Raw genomic sequence first — 18295 nt, 5'->3', positions numbered from 1 at the left:
AAATTATGCAGTAATCAAAATTATACTGGATTGCAAAATCCCTTCTTAGGTTCCACTTCTGGCAATGTACCCATTGATTGTTCTGTGAGGACTTCTGGAGATTTTTATAGTTTTTTAAAACCATGTCATTTATCCTGTTGGGTTTTGTTTTAGCCATAATGCAAGTCTATGAGGATTTCTTCCATTATAAGTCTGGAATATATAGACATGTTACCAGTACAAATGAAGAATCAGAAAAATATAGAAAGCTTCGGACACATGCAGTCAAACTCACTGGGTAAGACAATTTCTTTAAAAAAAAATCTTCATTTAATGCTTTTGGAAAAATGAAATTAAAAGTAAGTATATATAGTGCGTGTAGGCACCAGAATTCCCCTTTGTATGAGAGAGTCTGATACAAATTCAAATTAAAAGTTACCTAAGCCTTGACACTCCTTACTCAGTATTTTAAAGTTCAGTGAAAGGGTGACTTAAAATTCAAAGAAAGATGACCATTTCCTGTTTTTCACTTCCTTGTAAATGTGTCCTAAGAATCTGTTCCAAGGGCAAGGGAAATATATTATTGAAATAATAATGTAGTCTACCTACAGCATAACCAAGAGAAGAGTGCAAATCCAAAATGTATGAGGATTTGGTAAAAGGTTTTTGATGGAATTACAAATGGTAGAAACTAAGCAGGAAGAGAGGGTAAGGTCATCTTTAATTCAATATAAGATTTTTTTTTTATATTTATGTGAGAACTGTGGAAATTACATTTATCAAATTTGTGAGTAAAATACATTCAGCTCTGCAAGGGCAAGAAACAGGTTCAAAATTTGGTTGCATTTCAAGAGTAAGTGATTTCATAAATCGATCCTACTCAAATAGAGAATGTGGTCAGTTGAGACCACTTTGTCCAGTGCCTTCTCAGTCTCATTCTGACTCTGCCCAATCTGTAAGTGTTTTCTCATAACGTGTCACTCTATTTCAAATTAAATGCAACAGAAAGGTGTTTTGTTTTGTTTTTGTTTTCCATCCCCAAACCTCACTTTTTTCGTCTTGCCCATTATGGTAAATTACTTTATTCCTGTTGAATATGTCCTTCCTGTTTAAATTTGATCGAGTCTGCACAAAAACAACCTCTACTATAACCAGATTGTTACCTTCTCCTTTGAAACACTCTGAGTCAATTCTAAGGTACATCGACAGGTTGTCCTCTGTGATGTCTCTTGAATCATCATCCCTCCTTTATTTTAAAAACTCTAATATTTTGATTACCATATTAACACATCTCATTAAATCTAAGATAATACTGATTTTATCATTTATCTTGATTTCAGGGATGTGAAAATATGTGCATCTATTGAAATATGTGGTATTTCATGTTAAGGCAGTATATTGAAAAACTACAGAGGTGGGAAAAATATACTGGGGCTGCCAAAAAAAATGTATACACATGATTTGTGTATTCATCTTTTGTTATTGGTATATATCGAGTGTTACAATTTTAATACAGTTTTTTTTTTCCTTTCTTAAAATGTGTATACATTTTTTTTGGCACCCACTGTATAAAGATAATTTCATCATCCAGAGATAACCCTTCCTGAAAGTTTGGAGTCCTAAATATATAGCTATGGAGAAAGATAGCTAAATAGAATACTAGATGTATTTCATAAGAAAATGAGATACTAAAGTACTTAAAATTGTATAACAAGGAAAAGTTTGCTAAAGTTTTCATTAGCAGTATATAACAGTGGAAGTTTCTTAATATTCCTTTAAACACTGGGTGTTTTACTTTTCGATTTAGTTATGTTAACCTCCCAAAATCATCATTAAAGTTTTGTGGAAAGCATGTCATGTAAATCTCTCTGTGTCTCTGTTGAAGAAAAGTTAGAGAGACAAACAAAAATAGAAAGATAACATAGGATAATAGCATTTTAAAATACTAATATTCAGGTTATTTTTACTTGAATTTAATGAAGTGAAATAATATGTAATGTGACAATTTTGATTCTTCAATACAAGAGACGCTAGTTTTTGAAAGAACCATTTAAACTTAAGGAAAAATATGTTAAAAGAAGTAAATATTGAAGTAATCCATTTTTTAGCTTCATATTTCAATTTCAGATTATATTTATTGATTTGTTGACAGACAATATGAGGAAATTTATCATTCTTATGCTTCCCACCTCACCTCCTCATACATTTTATATATGTTAGTGATATTATTTTTAAATATTAAGGGATTACAAAATTTGCATTCTGCTCTGATACTGTAATATCCATAGTTATTTATAATTTATTATATATCAATGAAGTGAATGATGAACAAGTATCTTTTGACAATGGCTTTTCTTTCCTTGAGTTTAATTTTTATTAACTATTTTATTAGGTGAATTTTATTTTCCAGTAATTTTTTTTCAATCAAGAAGGGGATCTTATAATACCTGTGGTCTCTTAATTACTTGCATGTTTGAGGAAGTGTTTGTTTTCTTTCTATTCAAGAATAAGTTTAACAATATAAAATCCTGGCACTATAGAACCTTCAAAACTTTGTAGATGGTGCGCCAGGGTTTCTGGAACTGAACTTTCCTGCAGAAAAATCTCTGACCAACCAGATGTTTTTGTCTCCTTACAAGTGACGTAGCCTTTTCTACTCAAATACTCGTATTAATCTTTCTTTTATCCTTGAATTAAATATATTCACTATATTTTAAAGTACATTTTATACATACACTGGATTTTCTATATCTCCTTTTATATTTTAAATAATATTTATGTCTTTATTATTTCACTATATATGATTTTCTCTGTTCTGTCCCATCTCTCCCTCGGAATTTGTTATAGTAATTGGCATTCATTCTCCAAATTCATCCATTTCGCCTCTGAAATGTTTTAATTTTTTTTTTGTCTTCCCTTTCTTTTCGATGTCTTTTAAGTTCTTTGAGCTGTATTTAGAGACTTCATGTCTGTAATTTCTTTGAGTCTGACTTCTCCAGGTTCCCTCAATAATTCCTTTTGAGCTGTACATTCTTCATGCGTTTTTTGCCAGCTTTCTGTAAAAAAAAAAAATCTCAAATCTATGCATTTCACGCTCTATCATTTCCTTTCTTTCCAGTCCACTTCCTCTACTATTCTGACTCCAACTGTCATTCAGTTGGAGTCATTCAGCCTATACATACTTTCAATGAATTATTCCATTCGATCTGACCATCATTTATTTAATTGTCCCTCTTCTTCTTGATGCCCAGGATCCCTTCATTATTTAGTTAAAATTCCATGGCAATTCATTATAATCACTCAGACATACCCTGGACTCTTCTACCCTTACTTGATTCATCATATTGGCTTAGCAAAAATCTCAACTCCGGTTAAATTTAAATTAGCTTATTTTGTACCTGTAGCTGTACATCTGAACACAACTGGAAGAAATTCCTAACTATGCTGATTTCACTTTAATTTATAACCACAATGTTCAAGTAGTTATTTAATACTAGTAGGCGATTATATTCTGGATTTTTATTCTGCTTACTGTCCCACTCTTTAGGTGATTATCTCAAAACTTTTTCTTTTTTCTAAAATCCCTGGTACCTCTACCCTCATGCTCTTAGCTGATAATCTTAAATTCTATTTCACCAATAAGATTAAAGGCATAAAGAAAAACCCAGCTCGCTGTATCACACATTGCAGCTATCAGCACGTACTCCCTCCTACTCTTTCTTTCCACTTCTTACACAGAGGAAGCCTCCGTGCTCCTACCAAAACCCTTCTTGCTCTAGTGTAGACACGAACCCCTCCCCACTAGTTAAGAATATGCAGAAGCAATTTCCCCTTTTTCTTTTCTGTAATCCATTGTACTTCTTCCATCATACATATGCTGTTATTTTTCAGATATCATTTTTTCAAAAACCAAACACTTTCTGTTGACTCCTCTTCTTCCACACCCCATTTATGGGCTTCCCTTAAAGCAGACTCCTTGCAGGATTCGTCTGTACTCACTTTTTTCAAGTCTTTGTCCATTTTTTCTTAAACCTCTCCAATCACATTATTTCCCCTCCTCTTCCTAAAAATACTTATTTTGAGGTTATTAGTAGCCTCTATGTTGCTGTGTTCACCAGTCAGAGTCTAGGACTGTTCATACCCTCCTTCTAAGTTTCGCTTACTGGTTGTGACTTTTCAACGTTCTTTGCCAATTTTCTTTTCCCTGTACATTGATACTTTTAACATTGGAGTGCCCCAGACTCAGGTCTTGGTCCTCTTCTCCTTTCTAGTCTCACTGATTCTCTGATGAACTCACCAGTTTCTGAGTTCATCCTGACTTTGAGAACAATGTAAACCTGACACCAGTTGAACTTAAACTCCAGCCCAGGTCTCCCTCCTGAATTCCAGGCTCATACACTCTATGACCTACTTGACATACGCATTTGGATACCTAATTGTTGGCTCAAATTCAGCACTTCCAAAACTGAACTCCTGACTTCCTCCTTTGTGCTTGCTAAATACCATCTTAGTAGATGACAACAACACCCTTCCATATGCTCTAGCTGTAAACTTTGAACTCATCCTTTATCCCTCTCCTTGCACCTTATTTTCCATATGTCAGAAACTGTTGGCTCTTTCAATTTATATCCAGAATCCAACCGCTTTTCACTATTGGAACTACCACCACCCTTGCCTGAACCACCATTACCCATCATTTTTTGCATGGTTTATGAAGGTCTTCTTCAGTATGGTTTCTAACAGGTCTTCCTGTATTTTCCTTTGCCCTCGACAGCCTGTTTTCAAAAGAGAAACCGGGGTGTTCCTTTTATAACATTAGTCAGATCTTGTTACTCCTTGGCTCAGAACCCTCCAATACTTTCCTATTCCCCTACGAGTTAAAGCCAAGGTCCTTATAAGGGCCTACATGATCTGAGGGTGGCCCATCTGCCTGCCTACACCCTCACCAACTTTCTCATCTTAGTTTCTATTGGCCTGTACTCTGTTGTTCCTGCTTTAATAGTCTTTCAGTGAGCAGGAACTCACACCGCGGGGTCTTTCTCTCTGCTAAAATGTTCTTTCATCAGACATCTGATTTCTTAGTTTCTGTGCCTCCTTCCAGGCCTTGCTTGGTTCACATCTTCTCTGACTGCGTTATTTACTACTGCTAACTGCTTTCTCCTCCACCACTTCCTGATCCCCCTTACCTGATCTATAAAACTTTTTTCATAACAATGATCCCTTTCTAACAAACTGTCTACCATACTGTTTACCATACTGCACGTTTAATTTAATTAGCTTGCATGTTGATTGTGTATTATCGGTCTCTCCCACTATAATGAGGCTCCGTGAAAGCAGGTGTCTGCATTGTTCACGGATGTAGCCAAACCACATAATACAATGCTGATCCATAAAACGCTTAATGCTTTTTCTATTCAAAAAATGATTTTTTTAAACACATGCTCTATGCTAGTTCTTACTCAGTACTCATCTTTAAATGGGGCCGCTATTTGTTGAAAAATAGAGTGAGGAGACATTGGAGGAGAGAGCTGAGGCACTCCTCAGCTTTGACTGAAGTTTGTAATTCTGAGATCCACGCTCGTCAATCAACGCTGTCCTTAGCGCATACCCTGTAGAATCTGGCTGGACTCACAGTATATCCCGGACTCACAAATATATCCCTTTGTATATCCCTCACAGTACATATACATATGCATGTATATACATAGTACATGCAGGTATCTTCACTGCCATGTGCTATTCTTTACCTGTCTGTTTTGCTTCAGCGTGCTGTATCTTTCAACCATCGCCCCTGAGGATTGGCCAGGAATTTAGCAGCCCAATGGGTTTCTGGTGTGATGTTGTCTTCAGCGGACTTCCCAGGGGTGGTATGGGAAGAGACTGACATCACCTGCTCATGGCCCTCGTTATAAAGATTCTGAGGGGATATTTCTGGTCTCTTACATGCTTTTAAGGGGATGCTTTTCCTATTCATGTCTGGAGGTGAAGGGAGTGAATGTTGTTTCTCAGGATCTGCTTGTGCTTTGGTAGAGAACAAAATGTGTTTTTTCGTTATTCCTCAAAGTTGTTAATTGGGGTTATGGCTATTGGCTTAGTTCATTAAAGAAGAAAGAAAGTACTGAGGTTTTAAAATTTGTTTTGTTTTATTTTTATTAATTGTTTAGTGACTCTTCAGTATGACAAATGGAATAAAAATCTCTTTATACTGCCACTGTGACTGGAAATTCAGCTCTACTTGAATTCCATTTCCCTTCAGGATGAAAGTCCCATTCCTTTTAAACATCTCTTTCCTATGTATTTATTTTTGTCAATTTTTATCTTCTCTAGTGATGTCCTTGATTGGAAATTTTTTTCCCACCATATACTTGGTGATCGAAGTAATTTTTCCTATTATTCAGAGAACACTGAAAATGCCAACACTGATATGGAGCCTTTCTTGATTTGTTAGAACTGATCATTTATCATCTCTACCATCTATTTAGTCATGCTCACTGTGTTATTTTAAGTCTACTCCTAAATTTGCTCATGCTGGGGTTGCACAAGCTATGAATGTGTTTACATTTAATCATTCTGACACTGTTTGTATATTTTCCATGTTCAGTGCGTCAGTTGCAGTTGTGTGTTTACTTTTATAAACCCCTGGAAAATTGAGACCTTTATACATTTACATCACATATGTGACAATTAGCGATGCTAATTTTGGCAAATTACTTTTGGAGAATATGTTTATTTTTTCAGAAATATTTAAGATCACCAGGCATCGTCAGGTGCCTGGAGTAGTAGATTTTAATCCATTTCTCTATGAGTAATTCCTGATTTGGTAATTACTGCAGGCAGAAAATTAATGCATCAGTGAATTAGAGAATAATCAAATAGCCCAAGTAGGTTAATGTTCCTCATCAGAGAGCTTAATATATTCTGATGAAATACCTTACACATTTATTGCAATAAATTCTATTTGCTGCCCTTTTTGTAGAAGGCAATGCTATTATATTTAACTTGCTTGAACAAACTTCTGTTGAGTGCCCAGTACTGGGCAATACAAGAAAGATTACTAAGTAGTCCTGCTCTTACGGAGTTTAGGGAATGAGGCAGACATCTCCACAACTGATTCCAGCGTGAGGTGATAAACGCTATATGTTTCTATATACATAAAGGCCAGGATTGTGGTCGGTAGATAAAAACTTACAATGACATTCTTTGCTTCTAATAATCTTATTTTACTCCTGCCTCTTCTCTTTCCAAACCTCTGTTTATCTCCATTATATCTACTATACTTATAAAAGCATTTATTTGAATAAAAAATGCTCTATGTTTTGAGACATTATATTATTTTATATGCTAATAATAAGAAGAAAATATTACCAATTAAACTAAGAAACTCTATTGATTATTAGATGGATCACAATGTTAGAGGTATTAAAATGTGTGGGAAGGGAGAAATGTGTCTTACAATTAAAAATATATAGTATATCAGATTTTATTATGGACTGTTCTCTACATTATGGTTCTATTCCATCCACACGTCCATTCTGTATTACATATCATCCTTTGTCCCTGTCCACAAAAGGACCTAAACTTGCTTTAATCCCTAAGCAAGTTGATAATGTAGTGCATTGATGCCACCTACTTTTCCATGTGATTTTCAGGAATCACCACTAGAACTCAAATGAAAAACCCTAGTACTTATCAACTTTAGAACGTTATAGAGAAATAATTGGATAAGCATTGATTTTCCTTCATTTTGTCATCCCTGCCATGGGAGAGAATTTTACTGGGGAGATAGTCTATATATGACCAACAGAAAATAATACAATAATTTTGGGGCATATTTTTGCTATTATTTGATATGTTTTATGTGAACGTGCATTTATTCAACAAGTATCTATTGAATACCTGTATATTCCAGGTTCTCTATTAGGTGCTAGGGATAAATCAGTGAACAAAATAGAGATCCTGGTTCTCATTAAATTTATATCCTACTAATTGATGTATATATAGCTGGTAGGCAATTCAAATTGTGTTTTAGAAGGGCCAGAGTTTTACAGCTAAATGTTTTGTGCGTATCTGGGGTCAACAGTATAACTTATTTTCTATGTAAATATTGTGTAGTGACTCAGAGAGGAGACAAAGCCATTGTGGAATGGAGGCTGAAAGAAAAGCAAACATTCAAATAGTCCAAGAAAACCGATGAAAGAATAACAAAGATTTGTTTTTCACGTAGCTTATGATTGATAATTCCCAGTTTTTTCAAAGTAAATTGAACACTCCAAAATCCATAAAAACAGCTGCAAAGTGGTAGAAATTGAATATGCTTCCAATAAGTGACTGTGTGAAAACACATGATTTGAGTGCATCATCTAAAATTCAAGTCAGAGATGTCTGCAAACTTGGAAGCAAATCTATTACATGCCTTAAAATTGGGCACAAATAGAATGAATTCTAATTTTCTCTTTTTCTATGAATTCAAGAAATATTAAAAGAGATCCCCTGTGGTTTCTGGTAGTGTGCTGAGTAATAGGTTGAGAAAAAATAAATATCTCACAGTGCAACTAGATATACAATGTAAAGTTATGATACAATTTACAAAGGCAGGATAGGAAGGGGCAAGAGGGCGTACAATCGTTGATCTAGACTTTAGAATCTGAGAACTGTCCCTAAGGGAGGAATGTCTGAGCTGAGATTCATGGATTGTTTAGGAAGAAGCAAACGGAATAGTTTGTGTAAAGGACCTATGGTCAGAAGGATAGAAAAGATTGTATGAACACAATGAAATGTTTGCTGAATCTCAGACAGTGGGGACTTTAAGGCCATTTTATAGACTTTCGTGAAGCATGTTAAGTATTTGGTTAAGGACCTTAAGAGCAAAGGAAAGTCATTGAAGTTTTCTAAATAGGATGGTGGCGTGATCTTTCGTTGTATTTTTTTAAAGATTATTTTACTATAAAAATGAGATATAAAAAGGCAAATTCTAGTAATCCAAGTAAAAGATAACAGTCTAGTCTTGGTAAGCTGGTGGAAGACTTGGGAAGACATGACTGGATCAAGAAATATTTAAGGAGAAAAGTTGGCACACGTGATGTGGATTTGGAATAGAGTATGGACAATGCAATGGGGAAGAAGTTCAATATTGGGCCTGATGATTGTGAGGGATCTTTGAGAGATAAAAATGCAGTCAGGTGTCAGAGAAAGCAGATATACTAATTTCAAGGTCATAAGAGAGATAAGAATCAAAGATGGGTAGGATTGAACAAAGGAAAAAAAAAAAAACTGATTGACACTAAGCCATGGAAAAATCCAATATTTAACGACTGGCTAGAAAATGATGAGTCTGCAAAAAACAAACAAACAAACAAAAAAACAGAAAGAGAGGCCAGCTTAATTTTTTTTTTTTTTAAGTTGTTAGTGTAAGATTTTTGAGAAAGTTGGAAAACTGAAAGTGTTGGGACTTAGAATATATGAAGAGATTGGTCTTAAAGAGATACTAAGTAGCAACTTTATTGTATCAAAAGTAAGGCAGAGAAGAGGGGGCTAGATGAAGCTGTTTTAACATTTAAGGAAGTAATTGAGGCAAATCTATCAGATTACTTCTTTGTTTATTTCCAGGAAGTAGAAGGTAAGCTTATCTGTAGAGGTAGGAGGTGGTGGGAGGGATGCATTATCAGAAATTTGAGGAGAATAGAGATGGTTTGCAACAATGTTCTGGATGTTTAGGCCAATGGCCCCGAGGACCCTAAAGAAACTGCCACGCATCACTAATGGTGCCATTCTGCCCTCTTGTGTGTGCTTTTTGCTGTTGTAGTCAGCTGGTTGGGTGTACACAAGGAGCGATGGGAGGTTGAGTTCATCCTACTGACAGTTTTCCAGATGCGTGCAATGAAGAGTGAGAAAAACAAATGGTTTAGGATATGAGTATTGACATAAGTATTGCTAAATGGCAGAAAACTTGATAAGACTGATGAAAAAGAGCATTGATGCATTTGGAGAAAACAGAAAAATCATTGTTAGAAGCTGTGATCATTTTAATTCAGTGATTTTATGATTCTCTAATTTATTTTTTTACCTTTTACATTTTTATCATGAAAAAAAGTAATCATGTAATAATAAAGAAGTAATATTTTACTGATTATGAATAGTGTTATAGAGTGACTAAAAGCCATAATTATCTACGTTAGTGCCTAATTGTGTTTTAATACCGATTGTCTACTTTCCAATCATAAACCTTTGATCTCTCTCTCTCTTTTTCTCTCACTCTCTGTCTCTCTGTCTCTCTCTCTTTGTCTCTCTCTCTGTCTCTCTCTTTTTCTCTCTCTCCATACTATCTATCTATCATCTATATATCTAATCTATCCAGTTAAAGATACTTGCTCTCGAGGAGAATATAAAAGTAATGCTTCAGAGTTAAATTTCTAATGTATTTTCCCCACATATCATAAAGAGTAAAAATTTCAGGAGTGTAAATCATTATTTAGGGCCATCACAAATTATTTGACATAGCTTTGTTGGGACCACCACTAGTTTTTCCTTATTCATCTTTTCTTCCCCCTCTCTTTCTTTCTGAATAACAACTGAATGAATGTTAAGCCTCAATTTTCATGCTATGTTATGTTTAACCCCTGGCAAATTGATAAATTCTGAGCAGATGTTTTAATTAGAGGTTTTTATTGCATGATGAAGTCTAGATAGTTGAATAAACATTTCAACTACACTTATTTAGAAAATGCAAATAAATGTCTGATAATTAGTGTAGACAATACAAAAACATGTAATTTGGGGGTTAGGATATCTTTCAACTGCAAAATGCTTAGTTCTTTCCTTTTTGGGGGAGGTGGGGTGGCGGGTGTACTGGTTGAATAACAGTAGCTGCTGCAACAGATAGAGCCAAATTCTTTAAAGGTTCAAATGTATTAATAGAAGTTTATTTCTTGTTCACATAATAGTTCAAGACGGGTGATCCTAGTTTTGGGCTCTCCTCCATTTGGTTTCAAGTACTCCAAGCCCTTTCTGCCTTATTGTTCTGCCGTCTCTGAGGGTCACATGTTGTGATTTCATTGAGCCTATTGACAATGAAGAAAAGCATGAGGAGGGCTTCTTATTTACTTCTTTTAAAGTCGTAACTCAGAAATGGACCTTGTCACTCCATTCATATTACTTTGGTTAAAACTCATTTATATGGCTCTATGCAATTGCAAAAGTAGCTGGGCAATGTGAACAATTTGGCAGGAACATTTTGATATCAGAACAAACAGAGCTAAATATTGAAGTGCAATTCCAAATTTGCATATATCTTAAAGGGGAAAAAAACACCAGAGACTCAAATTTTGAATTTGTTGAGAGCTGACTTGGTCTACATCTCCCAGGCCCGCTGTGCTTATGTGCTCTGTTTTCAGAGAATCTTCATTGAGAATTTTTAAGAATCACTGCTTTACAATATTTGTTAAATTGATAAATGTATTTGGTACCAACTATATCCATCATCACTGACATAGCACTACTGTATAATCCTCATACTAAAATCCTTCTGAGATGGGAATTATTATTCCACTTACCAGAAAAAAGAAACCCAAAATGCTTTTAAAAACTTTTCAGGTCCTTCTGACTTCAAAATTAACATTCTACCAATACTACACACACACACACACACACACACACACACACACACACACACACTCACAGGAAAGGTCCAGTGTCAAAATCCACTCAATGTCTGTTTACCACATAGGTTTTTCTCAAGCAATTGCTGTATTTTCTCTTTTAATAAAAAATTCCTTAGCATTAAGAATACAAATACAAATAATATACTGCTTCTGTCTTCAAGTAAGGCAAGAGAGGGAGGTAGATGAGTCAGCAGGTGTTAATACACAAGGTTTTAAGTGGCAGATGGAAATAGGATAGGAATTTATACCAAATAGTGAGGCTGGACATCATAGATGAAGGCACGTAACTCCAATTCTGGAGCCAGAGAAGGTTGGAAAGAGGAGTCTGGTAGAGCCAGAAAATATTCTAAAAGGCATATGGAAAGAGAAGAGCATATTCCAGGGAAAGGGTGCAGCAAATGCACAGTCTCACAGTGAGAGAGAATATGACGTCTTTAAGGAAGTGAAAGGAACTTAATATGTGCGAGTGTAGCACATGAAGGAATCTAGTGAAAAATGAGTGGAAGAGGTGAGCAAGTCAGAAAGGTATCTTCTATAAACGAGGATTTCCTTCTTCTGGAGCCTGCCTGACTCTGACTGCTTTGCTATTTCTGAGTTTGCTTCACATTCCTCCATTATCTCATATTAGCCTTTGCACCAACATTGTTGGTTTACAGTGAAAGTTCCAAGATGTAGCCGCATGACACCCCTCTACCCCATATCCTGTGGATACCCTGTGAAGTGGTGTTTCCAATAAAGAGACTAAAACAAGTCTTTCACATTTGCAAGGAGTTAAGTTCAGCACCCTATTTCTGAGACCTTCTACTCTGAGATAACTCTGAGATCAGAAAATGTCACCAAAGAAAATAAATGGGATTTCAATAAACTGAATCACTTACTTAGTTTCTCCTACAAGGCAAGTAGCAGAAACTTGAAAACTTTCAAAATGGAAAAGGAATCTTTCTTGCCCTGACATATTGGCAGATCTGAGCTCTGGGAAATACATACACACAGTAGTCTAGACATGAAGTACTTAAAATCTAGTAGTAGAAACAGCCCTGTAAATATATAATGTAAAGCACTGGTTTTGAAATGGATGAATGAAAGTGTATGGAAGCATAGAGGATGGGAAGCAACTTCACCTACGAGTGTGCAGGTACATTAGAGATGGTACAAGTGAAGAGAAGAGTAGGAAATGACCCTAGAGAAAAGGTGAATGTATTTATTATTCTTTTGCGTTTCCTCTACTATGAACTCTTAATTCATTCTTCTAATAGAGTCTTAGATTTAAAAATCTTGATGGGTATGAGCTAATAATGCATTGGAAGCATCACTCCTTTTATAATATCAACTAAACCCCAGTTTATTGTTGGCCTTTATAAATTTATTTTTAATGACTTTGACCTGGAATACTTTAACTTTTAACCTTGATTTTTAAACTTCTATTTTTAAACTACTTAAGTCAAAATTTTACCTGAAAGATATTTGGGTGAATGATGTGTGGGTGATGATCTAATTTTCCCTGCAAACTCTGAAAGAAAAACACTAGGGTCACCTAATGAATAATCCACTCCTTCTGCTAGCTTTATAATGCATTTTTTGTTGCATGTCAAATTCTTAATGAATTTATTATAGTTTGATTCTGGGGTTACTTGCTCAAAATATTCACTATTATTTTATTTTTACCACTTTATTTTAACATCAGATGGTGTTTGCATTGCTTCACTGCTCTCATTTTATTTTCAATATTCAATTATTTTTCCTGTCTATTTTCCCAATGATACATAAAAAAAAACCACTCCCAGAACAGCTTAAATTGAAACTTTACGTTTTATTAATAAAAAAGATAACATACAAGTTTTTACTTTTTAAAGACTATTATTAAGTACCCTGTATTTATTTTTCCTAGAGAAATGCTATTGTTCAGGATTTTGTGTTTGTAATACTTTTTTTTTTTTTTTCTCTTTTCCATACCTTAAGTTCTTTATATCTTTTTGAAATTCAGCTTTCAAAGTTGAAGCTCTTTGGTTGCTAAACTATTTTATTTCACTTTTGTTACCATGTTAAAATATTTCAATAGTAAATAATAATGAAAATAAAAGAAGTATTAAAATGATAATTTGATTCAATTGATTAAAGAATTTACCACTTTTCAAACTTAAAATATTTTATTCAGCTAAGATTTGTAAAGGACCATGAATTTTATCTACTCAAGAACCTAAAAGAAGACATGGTGATAAAGATTTTCCAGAGATTACCTGATGGTTAGTTGCAGAATTAATACTCAGTTTAAGCTACTCCAATACTAATCTTGTTTGATAAACCACTGGGATATAGGACCTACTGCTATAAAACTTATTGCTGCCATTTAGTTAGCTGTGCTTACCCTTTAGTAAGCTGGGGATAAAAAGGTATTATTGAGGAATAAATGAGATTATGCAGGCATAGTAGTTATAAGCTTAATATATGGGAACATTCAATAAATGTTAACTATTCTTAGTAATAATATCAAAAGTGGGAATCAATTGGGCTATATTTGTAATTATATATATATATATTATATATATATATGTAATTATGTATACAACTTTATATATACAACTTTAAAATGTGCTGTATTTTCCCTCAAATCTACATTTTAAAATAGGTTAATGATTTTAAATAAACTTATAAAATTATAAATGTTATTCGGATTCCTTCTTTGTGAATGAAAGCTGATTTTCTGATTTGAGAAAATTGAACTGGTTATATGGAAAATAAAGCCATGATGGGTATTATAAACAAGTGATATAATTGAAATAATTCTTAAATATTGACTTAGTGATTTTCTAATACTTTCAATGATTTTAAATTTATAACTATAACACAGTTATAACACTGCAGTTTTATTTCAAGATTTCTCAAGCAAAGCCACCATTGGTAATTGACTTCAGAATAAATTTTGCTGAGAAATGGAATGGAAAATTACATTCTGTGATTTAATATCTTTTGAAGTTTGGATGAACATAATTGAAAATCTTAGCTTCAGTGATAGTATTTGGGTCCTGTAAATGCTGACACTTTCCTAGAGCACTTACAAGTGGGTGAAGACACTAAATAGTACTGAGTTTAGAGAACAATAGGTAATATAAAATATCTTATATTTCTCAGTTGTGTAACTGAAAGAGTTTCTTGCATTGTTACTGAAGACATCTAATTAAACACCAATTCTTGATTTTCTTGGGGGAAACCTGTAAAGAATATAGATTTAAAATTTTTGAGAGAAATAAAAATAAAAAAAACAGCCTTTATTTTTATATAAAAGGGATGATATTAAGTAATAAAGAAAATTACAATTCGCAAAGAAAATTGGTGTAGTGATAGGTACAGAAAATATTCTATGGTAGATATAAAAATAACTCAAGAGAAAACCAAAAGCTTATTTCATATGTATTAAGTTGTCCAGGACTTCTAGAACTTACTAAGTGGGATAAAGGGCTCATTGCTCTTTACATCCTTTAAGCTGAATGTCTCCAGAGTTTAATCTTTATGTGTTGATTCTTTTCTATTTTCCATTATTCAACTTTATTAATTTTTATTTTTCAATTAAAGTTGACATTCAATATTATTTGATATTAATTTCAGGTGTACAGCATAGTGGTTAGACATTTAAACAATTTATGAAGTGATCCCCCTGATTAGTATCCACCTGGCACTATATACATAGTTATTGCAATATTATTGACTATATTCTCTCTGCTTTACTTTACAATCCCCATGACTATTTTGTAAATACCATTTTGTACTTCTTAATCCCTGCACCTTTTTCACCCAGCCTCCTTTCAAGCAACTATCAGTTTGTTCTCTATTTCTGTTTTGTTTGTTCATTTATTCTGTTCTTTAGATTCCATATATACGCGTGAGATCATACGTTGTTTGTCTTTCTCTGTCTGACTTATTTCACTTAGCATGATACCTTCTAGGTCCATTCATTTTGTCAGAAATGGTAAGATTTAATTCTTTTTTATGGCTAAGCAATAGTCCATTGTGCATATGTACCACATTCTTTATCTAATCACCTGTTGATGGGCAGTTAGGTTGCTTTATATCTTGGCTATTGTAAATAATGCTGCAATGAACATTAGGGTGCATATATCTTTTTGAATTAATGTTTTGGATTTCTTTGGATAAACATCCAGAAGTGGAATTGCTGGGTCATAAATAAAGTACTTCTGTTTTTAAGTTTTTGAGGAACCGAACCTCCGTAATGTTTTCTATAGTGGCTGCACCAATTTGCAATCCCACCAACAGTGCATGAAGGTTCCCTTTTATCCACATCTTTGCCAACACTTGTTGTTTGTTGATTTATTAATGACAGCCATTCTGACAGGTGTAAGTAAATTCTGACAGTTGTAGTTTTAATTTGCATTTCTCTCACAATTAGTGACATTGAACATCTTTTCATGTCTATTGGCCATCTACCAGATGTGACAATTAAGTTCGTGAACTTGTTGCAATGATGGTGCTAACTTTTTTTGGTATCAGAGGGATTATTCATGATGAATTTGTACCAACTGGACAAATAGTTAACCAACTTTACTATTTGGAAGTGCTGGAAAGGCTGTGTGAAAAAGTTAGATGACCTGAACTTTTCCCCAACAATTCATGGCTCTTGCATCAATACAATGTACCAGCTCACAGGGCACTGTCTGTGAGGGAATTTTCAGCCAGTAAACAAATAACTGTATTGGAACACCCTCCGTACTCACCTGATCTGGCCCCCAATGACTTCTTTCTTACCCAAAGATAAAGGAAATATTGAAAGGAAGACAGGATGACATTCAGTACATTAAGGGTAATATGATGACAGCTCTGATAGCCATTCCAGAAAAAAAGTTCCAAAATTGCTTTGAAGGTCGACTAGGTGCTGGCATCAGTGCATAGCTGCCTATGGGGAGTACTTCAAAGGTGACCGTAGTGATATTCAACAATGAGGTATGTAGCATTTTTTCTAGGATAAGTTCATGAACTTAATTGTCTAACCTCATTGTATATCCTTTGGGATAAATGTCTATTCATGTCCTCTGCCCATTTTTTAATGGGTTTGCTTTTTTTTTTTTTTTTTTTTTTTTTTTAGTGTTGTGTTGTACAAGTTCTTTATAAATTTTGGATATTAACTCATTATTAGATGTATATCTTGTCCCATTCAGTAGGTTGTTTTTTCGTTTTGTTGATAGTTTCCTTTGGTGTGCAAAACATTTTTAGTTTGTTATAGTCCCATTTGTTTATTTTTTCTTTTGTTTCTCTTGCCCAAGGAGATATATATCAGATAAAAATATTACTGAGATCAATGTCAGAAAATTTATTGCCTATGTTTTCTTTTAGAAATGTTATGGTTTTGGGTCTTATATTTAAGTCTCTAATCTATTTTGAGTTTATTCTTGTATATGGTATAATAAGGTGGTTTAGTTTCATTTCTTTTGCATGTATCTGTCCAGTTTTGCCAACACAATTTATTGAAGAGACTGTCTTTGCCCCATTGTATATTATGCCTCCTTTGTCATAGATTAAATGACTATATATTTGTGGGTTTATTTCTGATCTCTCTATTCTTTTCCATTGATTTATGTGTCTGTTTTTATGCCAGTCCATACTGTTTTGATTACTGTAGACTTGTAGTATAGTTTGATATCAGGTAGTGTGATGCCACAAATTTTGTTCTTTTTTCTCAAGATTGCTTTGGCTATTCAAGGTCTTTTGTGGTTCCATACAAATTTTAGGATTATTTGTTCTAGTTCTGTGCAAAATGCCATTTGTATTTTGACAGGGATTGCATTAAACTTATAGATTATTTTAGGTAGTATGGACATTTTAAAGATGTTAATTTTTCCTATCCATGAGCACAATATGTACTTCCATTTATTTCTTTCTTCTTCAATTTCTTTCTACAATAGCATACAGTTTTCTGAGTACAGGTCTTTTACCTCCTTGAATAAATTTATTCCTAGGTATTTTACTTTATTATTATTATTATTTTTTTTTGATGCAGTTGTAAATAGGATTGCTTTTTTAATTTCTGTTTCTGATAGTTCATTATTAGTATATAAAAATGCAACCTATTTCTAAATATTAATTTTATGTCCTGCTACTTTACTGAATTTATTAATCAGTTCTCATAGTTTTTTTGGTAAAACTTTTAGGGTTCTCTCTCTGTAGTAGTATTGTCATCTGCAAACAATGACAGTTTTACTTCTTTTCCAATTCGGATGCATATTTTTCTTTTTCTTGTCTGATTGCTGTGACTGGGACTTCCAATACTGTTGGATAAAAGTGGTGAAGGTGTACATTCTTTTCTTGTTCCTCTTCATAAGGAAAATGCTTTTAGGTTTTCACCATTGAGTATGATGTTAGCTGTGCGTTTGTTCTATGTGGACTTTATTATGTTGAGGAATGTTCCCTGTGTTCCCACTTTGCTGAGAGTTTTTATCATAAATGGAGGCTGAATTTTGTCAAACAGTTTTTCTGCATCTATTTATATGATCATATGATTTTTATCCTTCATTTTGTTTATGTGGCGTATTACATTGTTTTTTGGATCATGATCCAATATTGCATCCCAAGAATGAATCTGACTTGATCATGGTATATGATCTTTTATATGTATCTACTGAATTTGATTTGCTAACATTCTGTTGATTTTT

At 33.8% G+C, this 18295-nt stretch overlaps 1 protein-coding gene across 9 annotated transcripts in view; it reads left to right on the top strand.

Annotated features, from left to right (window-relative positions):
* The window catches only part of TINAG (tubulointerstitial nephritis antigen), an 83078-nt gene that overhangs the window by 45078 nt on the left and 19705 nt on the right, over positions 1-18295 (top strand). For all 9 annotated transcript variants that reach the window (XM_081045009.1, XM_081045013.1, XM_081045008.1 and 6 more), the window contains one exon: positions 154-277. In XM_081045009.1, the coding sequence (XP_080901135.1) occupies positions 154-277 (124 nt within the window). The remainder of the gene's footprint in view (positions 1-153; positions 278-18295) is intronic.

Source organism: Rhinolophus hipposideros, assembly GCF_964194185.1.
Source record: "Rhinolophus hipposideros genome assembly, chromosome: 3".
In the NCBI taxonomy this organism is placed as follows: Eukaryota; Metazoa; Chordata; class Mammalia; order Chiroptera; family Rhinolophidae; genus Rhinolophus; species Rhinolophus hipposideros.
This window is presented reverse-complemented; position numbering and strand designations above follow the sequence as displayed.